Source organism: Dreissena polymorpha, chromosome 9 (assembly GCF_020536995.1).
Source record: "Dreissena polymorpha isolate Duluth1 chromosome 9, UMN_Dpol_1.0, whole genome shotgun sequence".
NCBI lineage: Eukaryota > Metazoa > Mollusca > Bivalvia > Myida > Dreissenidae > Dreissena > Dreissena polymorpha.
This window is the reverse complement of record NC_068363.1, coordinates 77,835,090-77,854,178: the sequence shown is the minus strand read 5'-3', so window position 1 is coordinate 77,854,178 and position 19,089 is coordinate 77,835,090. Positions and strand designations below refer to the sequence as shown.

Genomic DNA, 19,089 nt, shown 5'->3' with positions numbered 1-19,089 from the left:
TGTCTTTATAAATAAAACTGCTCAAGCATTATACCGAGGTTCATGTGTTGTTATTTACAAGATTTTTCGGAAAGTGATTGCTATGTATACTGAAATGTCTTCTAATACTAATATTTATTGTCTTTTTTACATTTTCCGTATTCGATCCTTATAGGCGTATGCGGCTTTTCTCGGAATGAGGAATTTCTCCTGCGGCTTTTCTCGGAATGAGGAATTTCTCCACATAATACAAATAGACTATTTTTTATTGCGCATCATATACATGAAATAATGTCTAAAGGGAAGTTAATAATGTTGGTCGTATAAATGGGTTTTCCTGTGCGAAACTATATTAATTTCATGTCTTGATAAGATTTGTAATCTCCTCGGAAAATGTTCGTTCGCAAAAACATGTACAATAAAAGTATATGTAATAAAAGAGAAAGTAAAATTAGATGGTGATTTGATTTGGAAAAAAAATGGTATTACAAATACTTCTGTATGGCCCATTCAGGTATATCAATAGATTATTAAAATTCTCGGTATTTTTATATTTTGAAAAATATCAGCATAAACACTTATTGTATAGTCTTACATTTAATTACACCTAGTTATTTTGTTTAAACACATATTTTTTAAGCTGCATACTCATTAATTACGCCTCTGTATTTTTTGTGACGGTCGTTTGTTTCATTATCAAATTTAACTAATATGTATCTACTTTGTGCGTTTAACATAAATTGTCCAAATAATGCATTTCATGCAATAACATTAACGTCAAAAGGCATTATGAGAGGAGACATTATGTTTACAATCCGCCAATCTTTTAGTTATGACATGAGGTTAATTGCCTTTACAACACACTGACTTGGAACGGCAAATGCAAACCATCAGGTGTTGTAACCGGTTGAAAGGCGCGCGGAACGAACTGCACTCTTAGCAAATGATCAATTACACATCACACGAGTGCATGTTTTTTTATTTATTAACTTAATGCCAACCATCAGTTTTTCAATTTTCGTCTGGCTTAAAAAAATAAAGTTAATTCATGTATCAATTAATAACTTGTTGCAAAGATTTTACAATTCAGAATGAAATATTTCTTATTGTAGATAATGCATCTCAGATAGAAGCCGTAATGCAAACTAATATTAAAAGACGTGGCTAAATTATGGATATGAAGCCTTCGAAGGATAGGCGCCTTGAAAGATTACTTTGTTATGTATTAACCAAAGTTACTATACTCCGGCAGAAAAACATTAAGCGTTAATATCTAGCACCTGTTGGTAGGAGAATGATGTGTTTGATCTTTGTAAAGGCCGTTATTTTATTGTGCAATATTTGTTTTGTCCAACAAAACAATGAATAAAATGGCAAATAATACGCCACACTAAAAAGTTCATTTGGTTAACTAATATGATTGATATTATCAATTTATTATTACTTACTTCAAGACGAGATTATGTAGTGGAAGTTGTATTCCTACACATAGGACCTCAAACTGTTTTGTTTCTTCTGTAGACGTTCCAGCTCGTGCGATTTCAAACGTTTTCCATTGTTTGTGTATATTGTTATCAACAAAAAAAACAGTATTTGACTTTATATTCACAAAAACGATCAGCTTGATTAATTTGATTTGCTGTCTGAGAGTCGTAGTGTGTCGATATATATCGGATACCAAATGTGAAATGACACATACATACAAAACATACATGGAAAAATTATGTTTATCAGGATAAGTTCCCGTAGTATGCTTTATAACATTATGCATATTGGATACTTGGTTTCAAATCTGTAAAGGCATGTAATCATAAGGAGTTGCTTGAACGAAAACAACAATGATGTATGTTTCACACTTCTTATGCCACGCAAGAAGTTTGAGTTCGAACAATTTCATATGCTATTAGTAAATATAATGTAAATTTTTTTAGTATTTATATCTTTATATAAATTGAGAATTATCTTGTTTCTTGTTCAATGTTCAACACGCTACATAACACAACTTTGTATAATTTATATTGAATCCACCAGATATAAAGCAATGTGTCATTATACATCATACGCGCTCTAATGAGTAAAAAAGAGTTATGTACGAACTCATTGAATATACCGTCTCATTATCAGCACATATTTCACACGTTAACTTATCTCAGAAATAATGTTCAAACTACTTTGCAAATGTGTTCAATGGTTCTTAAAAAGTACTGAATACGGATATTTTATTATTTTATTATTCTGATTTTTATTTACACATTTTTGTTAATTTTATGCATAGCTCAATATAACAAGTATGCGTTGATGCAATGGCCGTGTAAAAACGTTTTCTTTGCAAAATCAATAATGACATTTTACCAAAAGTAAACAGTTTGGGCAATACATACATCTTAAAACAATTTTTGAAAAGGAAATATTTATTAAAGTCAATGAAGATTCACATCGTGCACAACCAAGCTTCGAATCCGGCCTGCTCTTCCACCAACAGTATTTCGGCCTTGCTTTGTAATCGGTTAATGATTATGTTGAGCATTATTTGGCAAGGATTGCTGATAATGCGGTCATTCTTACAAAACGTGAAGATGCCTTTTTTGTTATTAGAAAACCGACAAGAGACAATGGGCCTGTTCTTCCTCTTCCATATCTTCTGGTACAGAGCATACATTTAAATACATATGTGCTCTAACATTGAGTTGGTGACTAACTTTTTATGTCACTATTAAACTTTATATTGCTATTAAGAATGTGTTTTAAAGTTTAACCGTGGTGTGTGTAATGTACACAAGATAAAACATGATGTCTTAGCGGATATGATTTCTGGATATGAATTAATTGCAGTGATATGCAAATCTAAATAAAATTAAGATTACACAATATATGTTTCAAAAAAAGATTTGTACACTGTCTATATAAATAATTAATATTAACAAAGTATTTTATCTATATCTTAGACAAGGACTTCCTCAGCCAGTATTGATTATTTTCGACTCATACTATTATTCATGTCCCAATGTTCGAATAAATTTCGAATTAATTAAGGCGGTTCTCATGAGGCTCCATAGCCTAAAAAGGACATCTAGTATACATATTTACTAAGAACAAATCATATAACTTCAGTTTCATTGCACAAAATCATTGTATGTGCAATCTATTCATAGCTCATTTTGCTTTTCACTTTCTAAATTATCATAGATATGTCCTGACATAATGTAAAGTACCATTATGTTTGAACGTAACATGTGCACGTTACAATAAGTATACTTATGTGTAAAAACTGTCTTATGTGTAAAAACTAGTAACACGGGTTTTCATAAATATATTTTTAAGTTGAATGAAAGCGATTATTATACTTTATTAGAAATTACTATTTGACGCGCATTTGATTTTAAATACAAAATCTCCATGCGCGAATTAATTGTTACGTTACGTTCCACATGTTCGTGCGGTTCAGTAAAACATATAAATATCTCAGACAGCATTCCAGTTACAGTTTGTCTACGCGTTTATTCCGAGAATAGCCGAGAATAGCCAAGAATATTATGACAACATGTCCCAATGTTGCATTTTGCACTTCTCACATAGGCTTTTACTGTTTATTGTCATACTACACACCCCATCGACCTAATTTGATTCCGATCTGTAGTGCTGATGTATTGAACCTTTGACTGTAATTATAGGATTTCGTTTGTTTTCTGTATAACTTTTTTGCACAGGTTCTGAATATGCTTGGAAAAAGACTTAAGCACAGTTGTTAGCGTGAAATTGATTATACATTAATTCCAGCCATGTTTGAGTTCGTATCGGTCAATTCTAGTCTTCAGTTAAAATGTCAACTCTTACTTTAACTTTTCTTTGATTACATTATTTCTTTAAACTGTGCATGTATGAAATTAGAAATGTATGATGAATTTGTTTTAGTAATGTAATGAATTATAGTTCATATAGTACTATTTAAGGTTAAATTCATTTATTTATATAAGGAGTTAATGCACATGTAACTTTTTTTCACAGTAATGATGCAAATGCAATTTGAATCATGTATACAAATCAGTACTTGATTTACACATACGTTTTGCAATAATGTTTATAGATGTTACTTATTATCAAAGTATTGCATAGCAGTAGTATTTTAAATATTTTGCAAAACAAATTAAGTACACAGAGTCATATAAATGTAATTGTACTTTACATTTTACCACAAAAGTACTTGTAGACCATGATCCGACATAATAATGAAATGTCGATGTATAATACATAATCAAAAATAGATTTGTTTATTATTATATATTTTTCGATTACATTTACATATTTTATGTAATAGATGATTTGTGTTTGTAGCTGTTTATCTTCCTTGTGATGATTAACTTAGATGTATGGATGAAAGACATCCATGTAATCATAAAATTAATGCAAATCAAATCACAATAAAATTATCAGAAATACAGTATATTGACCGGCTAGAGAGAAAATATATATATAGGATTATATCTCTCATAAAACGTGTAAACTTTCTTTGTGTCGACTACAAGGTTCTAATCTCGTTTAGAAATGTAGTTAGCGAAATTCAATTTTAGTTTAGTTGTATATATTCCTTTGCAAACAGAATTTGCTAGCTTACTTTTAATAACCATCGTTAGTAGTTTGTCTTGGTAATGATTTTTTAAGGCTTATACATAAAAAACTTTACGACTAGAGATGATTGATGTGTTGTAACACCTAACAATGTGAACTTCTTTTTTAAGGCCATCCTGATTAAACTTCGATTAATATCATTTCTATAAAAGTCTATGAAAATCAGGGGAAAATTACCAAGTTAAATTAAATTAAATATCTCTAACTGTTTTTATAATGCTGCTGACTGGCTTGATATTCAGTTAACCTAATCAGAGAATCTCGAAAAAGTTTCTCAGAGGGTTATTTTCAATTATTTTATATATTTTAAAGCACACGTCTATGAAACTTAATGTTAACTTATGCTATTCAGAGTTGTTCATACGATGTGTTCCATCTTAAAATCTAAGGGGTTCCTTATATATTCAGTCCTGCACTCAACTTTGCTTCTATTAGATTTTTATCCATGTATTGTTTTATACACACGTATTTCAAGTGTTTGTATGATGTGTAATTCTGTCGAATGGGTGAAAGATTATATAGATATAGGTCGACTGAACAATATATATTATAATTTATGCAAGTATCTTTGGGTGATCATTTCTTTTTCAAAACGAACAAAATCATGGTAACTAAATTTATTACAAGCTATTGGTCTAAGAAAGCAGCCACGAAGGCTAAGACCGCACGCTCCACTGACGTGACGAAGCGGATGCAAAGGTTCGAATCAGAAGCAATCTACATCAAATAAATATTTTCATTTGATTTGCCTTTCAAGCAGATGCACCACGACAGCTTTGTATCGGATAAGTATTGTCGTATACCAGAAACCACAGTTTAACATTTATTTGTGAAGGTAATTCTTATTATCCCCCGCCATAGGTGGAGGGATATTGTTTTGGCGTTGTCCGTCCGTCTTTCCGTCCGTCTTTTCGTCCGTCCTTTCGTCCGTCCGGCACTTTTGTGTCATGAGCCATATCTTGGAAGTGCTTTGGCGGATTTCAATGATTCTTGGTAAGAGTATATATATGGATAAGAGGATGATGCACGCCTAATGGCATTGTACACCATTTGTTTATAACAGAGTTATGGCCCTTTGTATCTTGGAAAAATGCTTGTTTGTGTCCGGAGCCATATCTTGGAAGTGCTTTGGCGGATTTCATTGAAGCTTGGTATGAGTATATATATGGATAAAAGGATGATGCACGCCAAATGGCATTGTACACCATTGGATAATAAAGGAGTTATGGCCCTTTGTATCTTGAAAAAAATGCTTTTTTGAGTGTCAAATATAACACTTTTGTGTCCAGAAGCATATTGGCGGGGGATATCAATTCAACGAATTTTCTTGTTTAATATTAGATTTCACATAAAGTTACATACATTGGCTCTCATTATTCAGTAAATTTGTAATCGATTAACACGTGCTTGATTTTCTTGATAATGTCATGACTGTCGGTATTGTTTTTTAAAAGACTGTTACAAATATAGTGAGGCCTCTTTTTGCACAAACGAACGTTTTGTTAAACCAAATACATATAAAAACCCAATTACCAATCATGAACAATTGATATTTCAAAAAATATTAAACAAATAAATTTCTTTAAAATATAATTTCTTTTATTTGAAGTAGCGAATACATGTCTCCGGTAAAGAAAAGGTTTAAATCTCGTATAAATCATTAGAAACAAGCAGACGACAATAAACCATGCGTGAAAGCGATTTCAGTGGTGACTGTCTGACGTCACGAATACGGTATATATGCTCGTGCTCCACGTATCTCGTTCTTTTTGCGAAATAGCTTTGACTGAGAAACTTGTATTTACACATCCATAAAACTTAAATCTACAATGTCGGGTAGAGGTCGTAACGTGCGAAGACGAGTGGGGCAAGCGGTCGCGAAACAGACAGAGAAAGGGGCGGAGGACGCGGGCGGCAGTTGATCCGGCCCCGGCGAAAGTACAAAGGACCAGATGGCGTAGAAGGAATGCGGCGGAAACGGCGCCGTTACCAGAGACGGCATCAGCTCCTGTTCAGAGACCAAAGCCAGAGGTGGTACTCGCAGCAGCGCCACCTGCAAAAACGTAAACGCGCAGACGATAACGCCGCAAATGGTGAGGTTGATATTTCTGTGATATTCTCCGCACAGCCGATGGGCTACCACGTGGTCACAACGTGGGTAAGCACGAGGCACAAGCGAGTAATGAAACACGACATCTTACGTAAGTCAAGTCTGTCTAGAATGGATAATATTCAAAGAATTTATATATTGCCTATACAAACTAATGATGATGTATCAATTTACGTGTCCGCGTCGCTTACACAGCGACACGTATTAGTTGTGGCGAATATGTTAAAGTGATATTATGGGCTTTTTCACTGTTAAATTGAGCTGAAAGGAATTAACAGGTCAAAAGATTTAGTTAAAATGTGGTTACTGACCGATTGTCTGAAGCTCGTCTTGCTTCTAGTTATTTATAAAAATATATTTTATATTCGATATTTTACATGACTGGTGAGTCCTGTAAGCCGAATTGATCCGTAAAACAAAACGTTGTCTTTTGTGTCGCACGATAGAATCTGCACTAAAACTAAATTTGTTGTCGCATCGTGCTTGTATGGTCGGTTGTCGCATCGTGCTTGTATGGTCGGTTGTCGCATCGTGCTTGTATGGTCGGTTGTCGCATCGTGCTTGTATGGTCGGTTGTCGCATCGTGCTTGTATGGTCGGTTGTCGCATCGTGCATGCATGGTCGGTTGTCGCATCGTGCTTGTATGGTCGGTTGTCGCATCGTGCTTGCATGGTCGGTTGTCGCATCGTGCTTGTATGGTCGGTTGTCGCATCGTGCTTGTATGGTCGGTTGTCGCATCGTGCTTGTATGGTCGGTTGTCGCATCGTGCATGCATGGTCGGTTGTCGCATCGTGCTTGCATGGTCGGTTGTCGCATCGTGCATGCATGGTCGGTTGTCGCATCGTGCTTGCATGGTCGGTTGTCGCATCGTGCTTGCATGGTCGGTTGTCAAACGTGAGTACGGTTGGTATTCGGATGCGTTGTTTTTCTCTTTCTGTGTTGTATTGTTTTAGTATGTTGATGCTGCATTGGCAGATATAAGTGTATATGAAGTGAAAACACCAAAAATAAACAACGGTTGCAATAGACACCTATAGACTGCTAGATGCCCATAATATCGCTTTAATCTTGCATTATTACTTAAATCCGCCCGAGTTTATATTTCTCACTACAATTCAGTTATCTCAACTGACCAGAATTGATCAGTATTCGTCAGTCACATTCTAAAGCTTAACTCTTCCCTACTGATTTTCGAAAAATTGTGCCAAAAATGCCAAAAGCATCAAAAATATGAAACCTAATCATGGTCATAATGGAATCCTCCAGACTATTATTAACATGTGACTTATGCATGTTGGGTAACGTGAGCGCCAATTTCACGTGATGTCCGATTCCGCGCAATTCAAAACAAAGAAGAACTACTAAACAACACAATCAGTGTGTTTGTTTTTGTATCTAAATCCATTTATGTTAAGACTTTGTACGTTTAAAGACATACTTTAATTTTTTTTTCCTGTATACTAGCAACGTCTTTATATTTATAACATATACGATATCAATAAGAAACAAACATGGCTGGGTGTGTAAAAAATGCATTACAACTGGAAATACACGACACACTATACACGTGCTTAAATAATCAAGTCAATGACGTGTACAAATAAATATGTATTCGCTCATGAATTAAACGTTAACGGACATTTTTATATTGACAGGGTTAAATAAATCATAGCAGACGATAACAAAAAGTGAATCGGTAGAGATTTAAAGCTGAAATTTAAACTACGTGAAAACAAGCGGTCGATAGTAAAGTTAACATGGGGCGGGTTATACGAGTATTGAAAATGTAGTCATAAAGCAGGCGGAGTGTTTTTACGAATTAAATCGGCACTATAAAATAACATAATGTGAACATGATTTAAACGAAATGTGCATGTGTAACACTGGTAATGGCATTATTATTCATCATTTATCATTCATGCAAATGGCGTTGTAAACAATGATGCAATGGTCACGTGGTTGGAGCGTTTTCGGAGACTGGGCCCGTTTGCGGACACGGCAGCAACTCCAATGCCAGCTTACCTATGGCATGTTTTCAATATAGAGCTAAATAATATGTACTCGCAGACATTTCTAAAAACACGCAATAAGCATATATACGGCGATATGTTCATTTAATAAATTCAGGGAGTTGTATAGGTTAGCTGTAGTATGGCCAGCTCTCGGGGTTGTCATTTTATCATAGGATTAACTTATGGTACTGCATTTCGGACATATTTTGTGTAAGCGAAATACTTCAGGGCGGTCAGAGGCAAAGACATGTCGTATATAAGAGCCCCATATATCAATTTTTATGTTATGTTCGATTCTGCCTATGGGCGCTCATGATAAGCTTGAATCTGTATTGGCCAAGAATATCTCCAAGTTGGAATTTATTATCGTTTATTCAGAATCAGCGAATTAGAATCTATTAAATATATTTAAAGGGCATTTCCGGCGAGCATAATAGTATCGAAAAACACCAGGTTTTAAATAAATGATGGCGTTCACTTATCTGACGTCGGACTCGAAATATATATTTAGATTCGTTGCGCGAGTGTTTATTAAAATTATTTTTAAACATGTCATAGAATTTAAGGGAAAATAAATCATTTTATTTTTGTGGCGGAAATTCTATGTCTTGAAGGTGATCGGAACCATTAAAATTATAAACAGGTAACTATATATCGATGTACATACGTCCGGGGGAGGTAAACATAGCATTTTGTTGTCACCTATCACGTAGTGCTCGTATGTGTGAGGATGGCAGGAATGCTTTCGGGATAGTATGGGTGTTCTAGTACACGCTCGATGGCACGGCGTGCTTAGGCGTACCTGGAGTAGCTCTTTTTGGCTTGAATACCTGCGGTTGTTTTGTTTTTGTTTTTTTTATCGAGTGCACCGGGATTGTCTCCCATATGGCCATCGCCCCCAGAAAGACGTGTTAGTTGGTTACGGGGGATAGTGCAAGATACAGGAGACACCCCGTTCCAGAGGTGACCCTGGGTCTTTTAGTGCCCGGTGTATAGCACCTAGTACACTGCACCTCGGTTTAACGTCTCATGCGAAAGACGAATTAGTAGGTTAGGTGCAGCGGGGGATCGAACCAGCGATCTCTGGATTGTGAAGCCAGTGTGTTACCACTAGACCACGGATCCGCTACAAATACCTGCGGTACGGCGTACCGAGGATTTATTTGGCCGGTTGCGGATGGCCTTAGCGATTGCGCATGTATGTTATGTTGCACGGTACGGCGTACCGAGGATTTATTTGGCCGGTTGCGGATGGCCTTAGCGATTGCGCATGTATGTTATGTTGCACGGTACGGCGTACCGAGAATTTATTTGGCCGTTTGCGGATGGCCTTAGCGATTGCGCATGTATGTTATGTTGCACGGTACGGCGTACCGAGAATTTATTTGACCGGTTGCGGATTGCCTTAGCGATTGTGCATGTATAATATCTATTTCCGAACCACCAAATTGATTGTTGAAATAGGAATTGCATACATTTGCGAAATAGCATAAAATGGTGTGGATTGTCTGTTGGCGATTATTGCATAAACGAGAAGCTAAATTAATAGTGCAACTGGGGTTGGGGCTATCTTTAGGGCAGTACTTTCGGTCGCCTCCGCGAGATGACTCAGTTATAGTGCTAGTCTATAGCTGAGGTTTATTTACTCTAGTGCTAGTCTGGTGTAAATTATATTCCGCCATTTGGCCATTTAATTCCAATTATAGTTTTGCATTGTTCCTCTCATTTGTTTTCTATTGTTCAAATATAGAATATAAAATGTGTTTCCGTAAAGTATCACATTAAAACATTATAACAAATATGAACTGACAAAGCTGGCTTTTCTTGTAATTATTCATCAGCACTTGTTCTTGTTAATAAATTCGCGTAGAAAAAGTGGATTTCGTCAAAAGATCAGGGATCAATTTGATAAGTTGGCTATTGTAATTGAACGTGCATGACATAGACAAACGGTAAAAGAAGGCCACACTTTGTAATCCGAATAACTCTAACTGGATGAATGAATCAAATCTTGGTTAACGAATGGGGTACTGAGCTACTTTCTGAAATAAATACTGGTATGAAATTTATAGAAAAAATCAGAATGCATAATTATATCGAACGGTTACGACGTTTTGTTAGAAATAACAACACGTTTTTACAAGAAGAAATACTTGCTAAGCCTCACCATATAATAAGTTCAGTTGATGTGTAAGCATTCAATATATATTTCACAAATTTAGTGTGGCCTTTTCGAACAGGTTTATATAGGATTTTCCCCACAGTTATTAGCCCTATGTTAAAAAAGGGTTAACAGGTATATTAGGTTGATCAAACAATTAAATAGGTCAGGAACCTGATATATTGTGGTTTCTTATGTTCTTTTTTTTAAAACTAAACAATGGGAAGGGGACTTGAGTTTATCTCTTTAATAATGTTGCTGATAGAAATGAATTATTGGAAATCAAAACAATGAGCATTGCTTTTTTGAAAACGTTATACGGTTTAATATGAAACATTCGTTAGCCATTCTCGCTGTCTTTTTTTTTCAATAATTCAAATCTATCTGCAACATTATGAAAGCAATATACCCCAGTCCCTCATTATTTGAATATGTTTTCACGTATAGTATTATTGATAGCGATAACGTTAATCCTACATCAAAGCTGATAAAATACTTTCAACCACATTCGTTGGGAAAAAAGAACACAATAATGTCACCGATAATACCACAACAGACAACATGTTTCTAAAAAAAAGCTTATCTTAATTGTATTTGCGATGTGACATTATTATAAAACCAATTACACATACTTGTGTGTACGTGATCAGTCGCATTTCTTGTCTTTTAATTTCAACCTATTCCGGGTATGATTGAAAGTGCATCCACCCTCGATTAAAACTATTTTAAAACCCACATTGAACGCGTCATTTTTGTACCTTGATGAACCTTACATGAAAGTGGGTTTAACAAGTTGAACCACTACAATACGAATAACCTTAGTGATATTTTTAAATAACGTTTAATATTATTCTGAAAAGGAAATATTAATTAAATACCATCTGGAATAGAAAAATCAAGATGCGTTAAATCGTTACAAAAGTCCAAACAAACAATCACATTTTGCAATCGTATATCGTTTCTGTAGTAGCAGTAGTTGTTGTTGTAGTAGTAGTATAATTAGTTGATTTTTCAAAGTCTTTTAATAACATCTGTTGCCAAGTATATTTCACAATGTACCCTTTAGACAGTTTTTTCTTAATCGACTTGGCATCGTGAAACAAGTGACAAAAAACGCTTCCGACCCCACGAAACAACTAATCACCGTAATATTGTTGTTTAATACGTGCGCATCTTTAAGTGAATAAATAAGTAACAAATTATTGGAGCTATTGCGTGAGCGGTTCCAGTGTGAATATATACTTATATTTCAAAATAATGTGTATCACGCAATATAAAATGTGTATGTCTACATTTATTTGCTTTCACATAAGAGTTTTTGTAAATCTGTACTGCATAGCGGTTATAATCAACATTGTAAAGTGATGATAAAAAGTCGTAGCATTTTAATTTTACAACGGAAATGTATGTCATCGCATTTGGAAGATTTCTTTAGTATACAACCATGCAAGGAGAAGTATTCCAAAATTTAACTTGTAACTTGTATCAAATGACGTAGAATGTGTTTTTTTTCGAACGCGTACACACACCTTTTAAAAACGTAATGCTACAGTCCGTTGGATCAATCTGAATATTTATGTGATGTGGAAGAATCCTTCTGTGCTTGCGGTTTGGTTTATTTAAAAGCTTAACTTTGACTGCCTGTGCATTATATAACATACAGCTTACACAATGATTTTTTCGTCTGAGGACTTACAAGCACGAATGCTAGCGACTGGGGCTGAGAAGAATTAAAACCATTCTGACTCAGAGTATTTATTTTGCAATAAGCGGAAATAAACGTGGACAAATAACGTCATGATCATTATAATCAACAAAAACAATCAATACAACTTCAACATTTGGAAAATTTGTCAAACATATTGTAAAAAGCAATTAAATAGGCGATTGTTATGAGCAACACAACGAAATTGAGTGAACCTTTTGCTTTTGTCAATAAGTTGGCCTTAATAAGCGTAATTGATGACGGTCTTCAGAGAGAACACTGCTGAGAAATGATGAATACATAAACTGTGGCACAATTAGTCCATTTGTCATCCATGAAAGTCTCTTCTGAAATACAATTATGTCTCACGTATATTCTTTCACGGTTAAAATACATATTGTAATAAGTATTGTCGCTTACAAAAACTGATGTCTTCTGCGATTAAGGACACACTTACTGTTTTGGACGATATTCGTTGTGGAGGATGAAGACAGGGCTTCAAGCAAACGTGAGTAACTATTGATATATAGCGCAAGAGATTTATACACACTTTACGTGCATGTGATGAGCTGAATCTTCTGTATTATGGACTCTGGACCGTCAAGTAAGCTGGCGATTTTATTCAACTTAGTCCTATTCGAATTTCCATTTTCTTCAAACATCGGAATAGCATAGCTATCCACTGAATGGTAAAGCGGAGAGCGCCTTTTGACAGGCATCGATAACCAATCCTTATCTGGGTTACACATGAGCGCCATCTCGCTTGGTATAAAAACACAGCTCTATAGCGTTTCAAATGCCTCTTTGTACGGATAATGTGATGGCTGTATGGATAAACCGTTAAAAAATGAATTTACAATGTGAGTACTGGTGATTTATCGTATATAATATAATAATATATAATATAATATAATATAATATAATATAATATAATATAATATAATATAATATAATATAATATAATATAATATAATATAATATAATATAATTAATTTAATTTAAATCAATATAATAATATAATACGCTTTGTTTCAGTCCATGGAGTTTCCGAAATCCACTAAAACGTAGTCCAACGAAAAGGGATTTGTTTTCTTGTAACGTTGGTATAAGTGTTTGCATTTACATTTTAAAAAGGTTGTATGAATGTTATACTTTCAAACGACTATTTTAATTCATATTGACAACAATAATTTTGATTTAAACTAATTGACATCAATTTAAGACATAACTTAACTAAAGGCGAAATCCGAGATATCGGCTCTAAAGTGGATGAATATGAATTATCTGTGCACAGAGGTAGTACAAATTTATATCGCGTATAAAGTGCATTAAATACCTTAAATATATCGATAGCTTTGTTTCTGGCGCCGAAGCACACGACGCTGAAGCCATGTTAGAAAAAGATCTGTTGATGTTTGATGAGTTTTTCATCCAGAAACAAATCAAAGTGTTTGGTGCGCCACTCCTCTTGGCGGTTGGGACCATAGGAAACCTCATTTCCTTTTACATCCTGTTCAAGAACACACGTAAAGCGTCCACCTACACGTATCTCAGCGTACTGGCCATAATGGATATACTGGTACTTTATGTTGGCCTGCTAAGAGTGTGGTTAGTTCAACTGGGAATAATCGTCGAGGACTTAAACAGTGTGATGTGCAAGCTGGTTACATTTCTTGGGTTCTTTTGCAGCGATGTGTCCGTTTGGCTCATTGTCATCGTCACCGTTGAAAGGACTATAGTGGTCGCTTTGCCATTGAAAGCGCCCAGTGTTTGTAACTCGAAGTACGCAAAGCTTGGAATAACGAGCGTGATCTCTATATTTGTCTTATTAAATCTGCATTTTTTGTGGTCCATGGATCTTCATTATACGGTAAAAAATACAACGGTGACACCAGAGTGCAAAGCGATAGAGGGCTACACATATTTAGTGGAAATCATTTGGCCATGGGTGGACGCAGCCTTTTACTCATTTACACCGTTTGTGATAATATTCGTGCTTAATATTATAATTATTAAGAATGTGATTAACGCTAAGAACGCAAGACTCGTTTTACGTCAGCAATGTACGTTATCAAGAACATACGCAGTGAAAACGCAGACCCACGAGCACGGCGAGATGAGCAGACGAATAACCTGCATGTTGCTCGCAGTCTCGTTTACATTTCTTATTACTGTTTTGCCCATGAATATCTTGATTATTCGAAACTCATTGGTCGACAACACAGAGACGCTCAAAGGTTTAATTCGACAGAGGCTACTTATGACCGTCGCGGAAATGCTCATGTACACGAATCACAGCATCAATTTCTTTCTGTACTGCGCTACGGGCAAAAAATTCCGAGGGCAGTTTCGTGCCCTAGCTTGCTCGTGCTGTCGCAAACCCGCTGGGGCTCCGGCTGCGCAGGAATATGTCACAACGATCGTTCAATGGCAGTATGCCGCTTGTGAAAATGAACTCATCAAGAACCGATTACGTGAACTGTGAACATTTCTTTGATAAAGGCGTGCAACTGTAGGCCGCAACTTTAAACAGTGATTTTCGTTTTGGTATGTTTCATGTTATTTGTTTCTCATCTATGTTAATGTTTTTGACGCTTTTTGCGTTTGTAATATTGTAATAAGGAAATATTTATATTTATATTGACCGTGCCATGTTGCTGAAGTGTATATCGTTCGACCAAGCGTTAATTTATTAGACTTATACTTAAATATAAATCTTGCGCATCGAACGCCTACAAATATACAAAACAAATTAAATACGTGTATTAAATGCACATTTTTTAATAAAATACGAAAACGTATATTAATATTATAACCGACGCATTTTCAATACATAAAATAAGTAACGGTTGACACTCTACACAAATTAAAACACACCCGACAGAAAACGATTCTAATTTATAATCCGTATAATACTTGGATAAATAACGGACGCCTTTCCTAAGTGTTAAAACTTTCGTAAGAATAAATACGCATAATATATAATATATGGACCATACAATAAATCGTTAATATATTCGAATGGAGTGATATTTTATTTGCAAAGGCAAAACATTTCACGAATCTAAACGTTTTGTTAAGAAACGTGTTTTATATTGTGTGTCTATCTGCCTATCATCTTTCTATCTATCTATCTATCTATCTATCTATCTATCTATCTATCTATCTATCTATCTATCTATCTATCTATCTATCTATCTATCTATCTATCTATCTATCTATCTATCTATCTATCTATCTATCCATCCATCTATCCATCTATCCATCTATCCATCTATCCATCCATCCATCACTCCATCACTCCATCCATCCATCCATCCATCCATCCATCCATCCATCCATCCATCCATCCATCTACAGGATGTCATTTAAATACAAGGCAGACATATTAAGATTAACCAATACGTCAACAAAGCAAGAACAGTAATTAAAGGCAAAATCATGATATTGACGTACCCTTTATTTTTAACTTTTACAATTTACTGTGATATGTCGAATGCTAGCATGTGTTGGTTGGTAATGGGAAGACTATCAGCTGAAGTAATATCATTCCAGCTCTGTCGGTGGGTTACGTGAATCACTTAAGTAAACGATAACTTCATTTAATGGAGAATATTTAACTGCCTTCATAAAATAATTACCTTAAGGCGCAAATGCGATAACAAGTGAAATCGGCATATGTGTAAGCAACAATCCTAACGGAAATTTGACACAGAGTCAAAACAAATTGTTAAACGACTTTCAATTGCCTCATCTTTGAAACACAGTTTCATGTCACGTACGGTACGAATTAATAACATACTTAAATAGAACACAACTATGTAGACCCGATATAGGTCATTGTATTTTTATAAATGTATTACACTTACATATTTATTTCGTTGATTACTTTTTTATTAAAACACTCAAAATAAAGGTCTATATCATTACTTTTTTTACAAATTTGTCACACCCTTACAATCATAAACAACGATGCTTAATACCATCTAAATTAATATATCAATGTCGTATGAATTTCTAAATCAAAATCATGAAGGCATGAATGTAAGATGCGTGTCTTTTCTTTGGGTTGCGTTCAATAAGTAAAGTACATTTAAGGATATGTGAAATAGCAAGAACTTACTTTTGGACAATATAGGAATAAAGCTAGTCATCTATACATCATTTTATATAAATAGACTTGCGTTATCGAGGAAAATGTATTATTCAAACTTGTACATTAGCATTTGTTCTTAATAACATTAAATAATGTCTGAGTTATCGTTTTTATCTACCAGAACATCAATCCAACAGACGATAGCCGCAACTTTTGGGAACATGCCAAGTTATGAACGACTTCAATGCAACAGTAGCTAATGCCTGTTAAGATTAAGTATTGTCTGATTATTGTTTGTGTATCGGTCAGAAATAAATAAGTGAATGCCAAGTTCCGAGGTCAATAACTACTGTCATATAGGAATTATCATTGTATAGATAGAGAGAGAGATGTTGTGCAAAATAAACACATATAGAACGGAAATCATTTTGAGTCTTATATGACCTGGAATGCTAGTTAAAAAAATTAACGCCTGCTTAAGCTCATAATAGACGTTGATTTGTAATCAAGTTATTGATGTTACTTTTTAATCGTCAAGAAAATATTTTGCTCCAATATTTTGCACACGTTAAAAAATATAATCATCGCTGTTAAAATTAACAGTATTAGGATCTTAAGTTAAACGACTGTCCGTGAAAGTTTCAAGCAAATGTTTATATATTAATATATAAAGATATGAACTTTGTTTTATCATACTGTTGCAATTATTTGGAAACTCCAGCACTATCCAGTACTTCTAGTAGTTATATAATGATATAAATGGACGCTTTCAAATTTGTCAATCATGTTGAAATAAACTAGTAATATAAGCGAATTATTGCTCGCCTTCAGATATCATGTGAGTTTAAATATTTGACACAAAAGATCGCGTGTATGTTTGTTCGTGATCTTTAAACGATCACGTGGAACTTCCGATGATTATGGATGAAATGATGCAGAGGCTTTAAGAATGTTCGTGGCGAAACCGAATCCGTACATAGCGTTCTTTTTGCAATCGACGAAGAGAGAGTATCATGCTTATAGTACGCCTCATACACATGTGGTACTGGTGTATAAACGGAATAATCTTTGTTATGTATGGAATCAATAAACGCTTATATTGTCAAGTCTGAGGGCATTATCTCAAAAGCATTAACAACGGAAACCATGTGGGGGAAGAGCTGTACTACCAATAACAGATGCTGTATCTAATTGCTATCGATGGAGTAGTAATTTTCTAAACAAGATACTAGTAGCTCTGTCCTCGTAACCACGGTGTTGGCAAAGCTAATTAGAAAGGCCTTTTGAATGAGAAGATGCCGGTGAATTTATCAGGGCATTCGTAAAACAATGTACGTCAAATGTGTTGTTTTTTTCTTGAAGGTTGTTTATACAGTATTTACTCAAAAACCATGCTGCAACGAAGTTTGTATGCATACTTTGGTCCCGATGAGGATTGATATGTTAAAATTCTTATTTCGTTATTATATAACCAAAGTGCGGCGATAGTGGTTGTCGTTTAATAATCAAGAAATATGTGCCGAACAGTTATTTATAAGTAGTGACATACATACGATTTCATAAAACGCTATTTATATAAACAATTCAAACGATACTAAAGATCGATGAATCTCACTTGACAAACGAATACTTCATACAAACTTCATATTACCTATAATATTGAAAATGCTGTCCAACCCAATCGTGTAATCCATATATTGGCCAGGATCGTATAGTTTCGAGCGAGCATTGTAACATTTAATAAATTTCAAACTTAAAGACTATTGAACAACTTTAAATGAAATAGCTATGAAATGAATTTGTGCACGCACATACGTTTCAAGATCTAAACACTACATGTATAGTGTTTGTCATCATTGCATACTTTACTACGTGAATAAAATAAGACTAGTATTGTATTTCGTTTCAATAACTTTTATTTAAATTAACAGAGATGTCCAATCGTATGAAAGTATCAGACACGTTCAAAACGTTCTCCAATAAATGAATATTAATTATTTTCTGAGGTTAAAAACACCAACATTATAACATCCAATTATATAATTGAAAAATGTTTTTAATTATCGTCTTTTTTTCTGTAAACTCGTTGAAATAATTCTAAAATATCTAGTTTTCGAGTATTTTGTGTTTAAATATTTATTATGGTAAACATCACGCGCGAAAAAAACATTGTGACGTCACGTCAGGAAAAAAGCTTAGGCTAGCTTACATCTTGTTAAAACACACAGAAATCGAGTTACGTGTTATTAATTCAATACACAAAGACGAAATTATGCTGTTTAAATAATAATGTTTAAACAAACAGTTTTTTAAATGTATTTGGTATTTTATTAATAGAAAAAAGTATATTTTATTACAAGAAAATAGTAAATGCATGCGCATGCGCGGATAGCAACTGAC

The 19,089-nt window shown here is 34.4% G+C and overlaps 2 protein-coding genes across 2 annotated transcripts in view; both read left to right on the top strand.

Moving 5' to 3' along the window:
- The window catches only part of LOC127844911 (uncharacterized), a 128,122-nt gene that overhangs the window by 2,663 nt on the left and 106,370 nt on the right, over positions 1-19,089 (top strand). The window lies entirely within an intron of this gene.
- Positions 13,984-15,078, top strand: LOC127846188 (probable G-protein coupled receptor 139). Its single transcript, XM_052377362.1, has one exon. It carries the CDS (start codon positions 13,984-13,986, stop codon positions 15,076-15,078), a length of 1,095 nt encoding a protein of 364 aa, XP_052233322.1.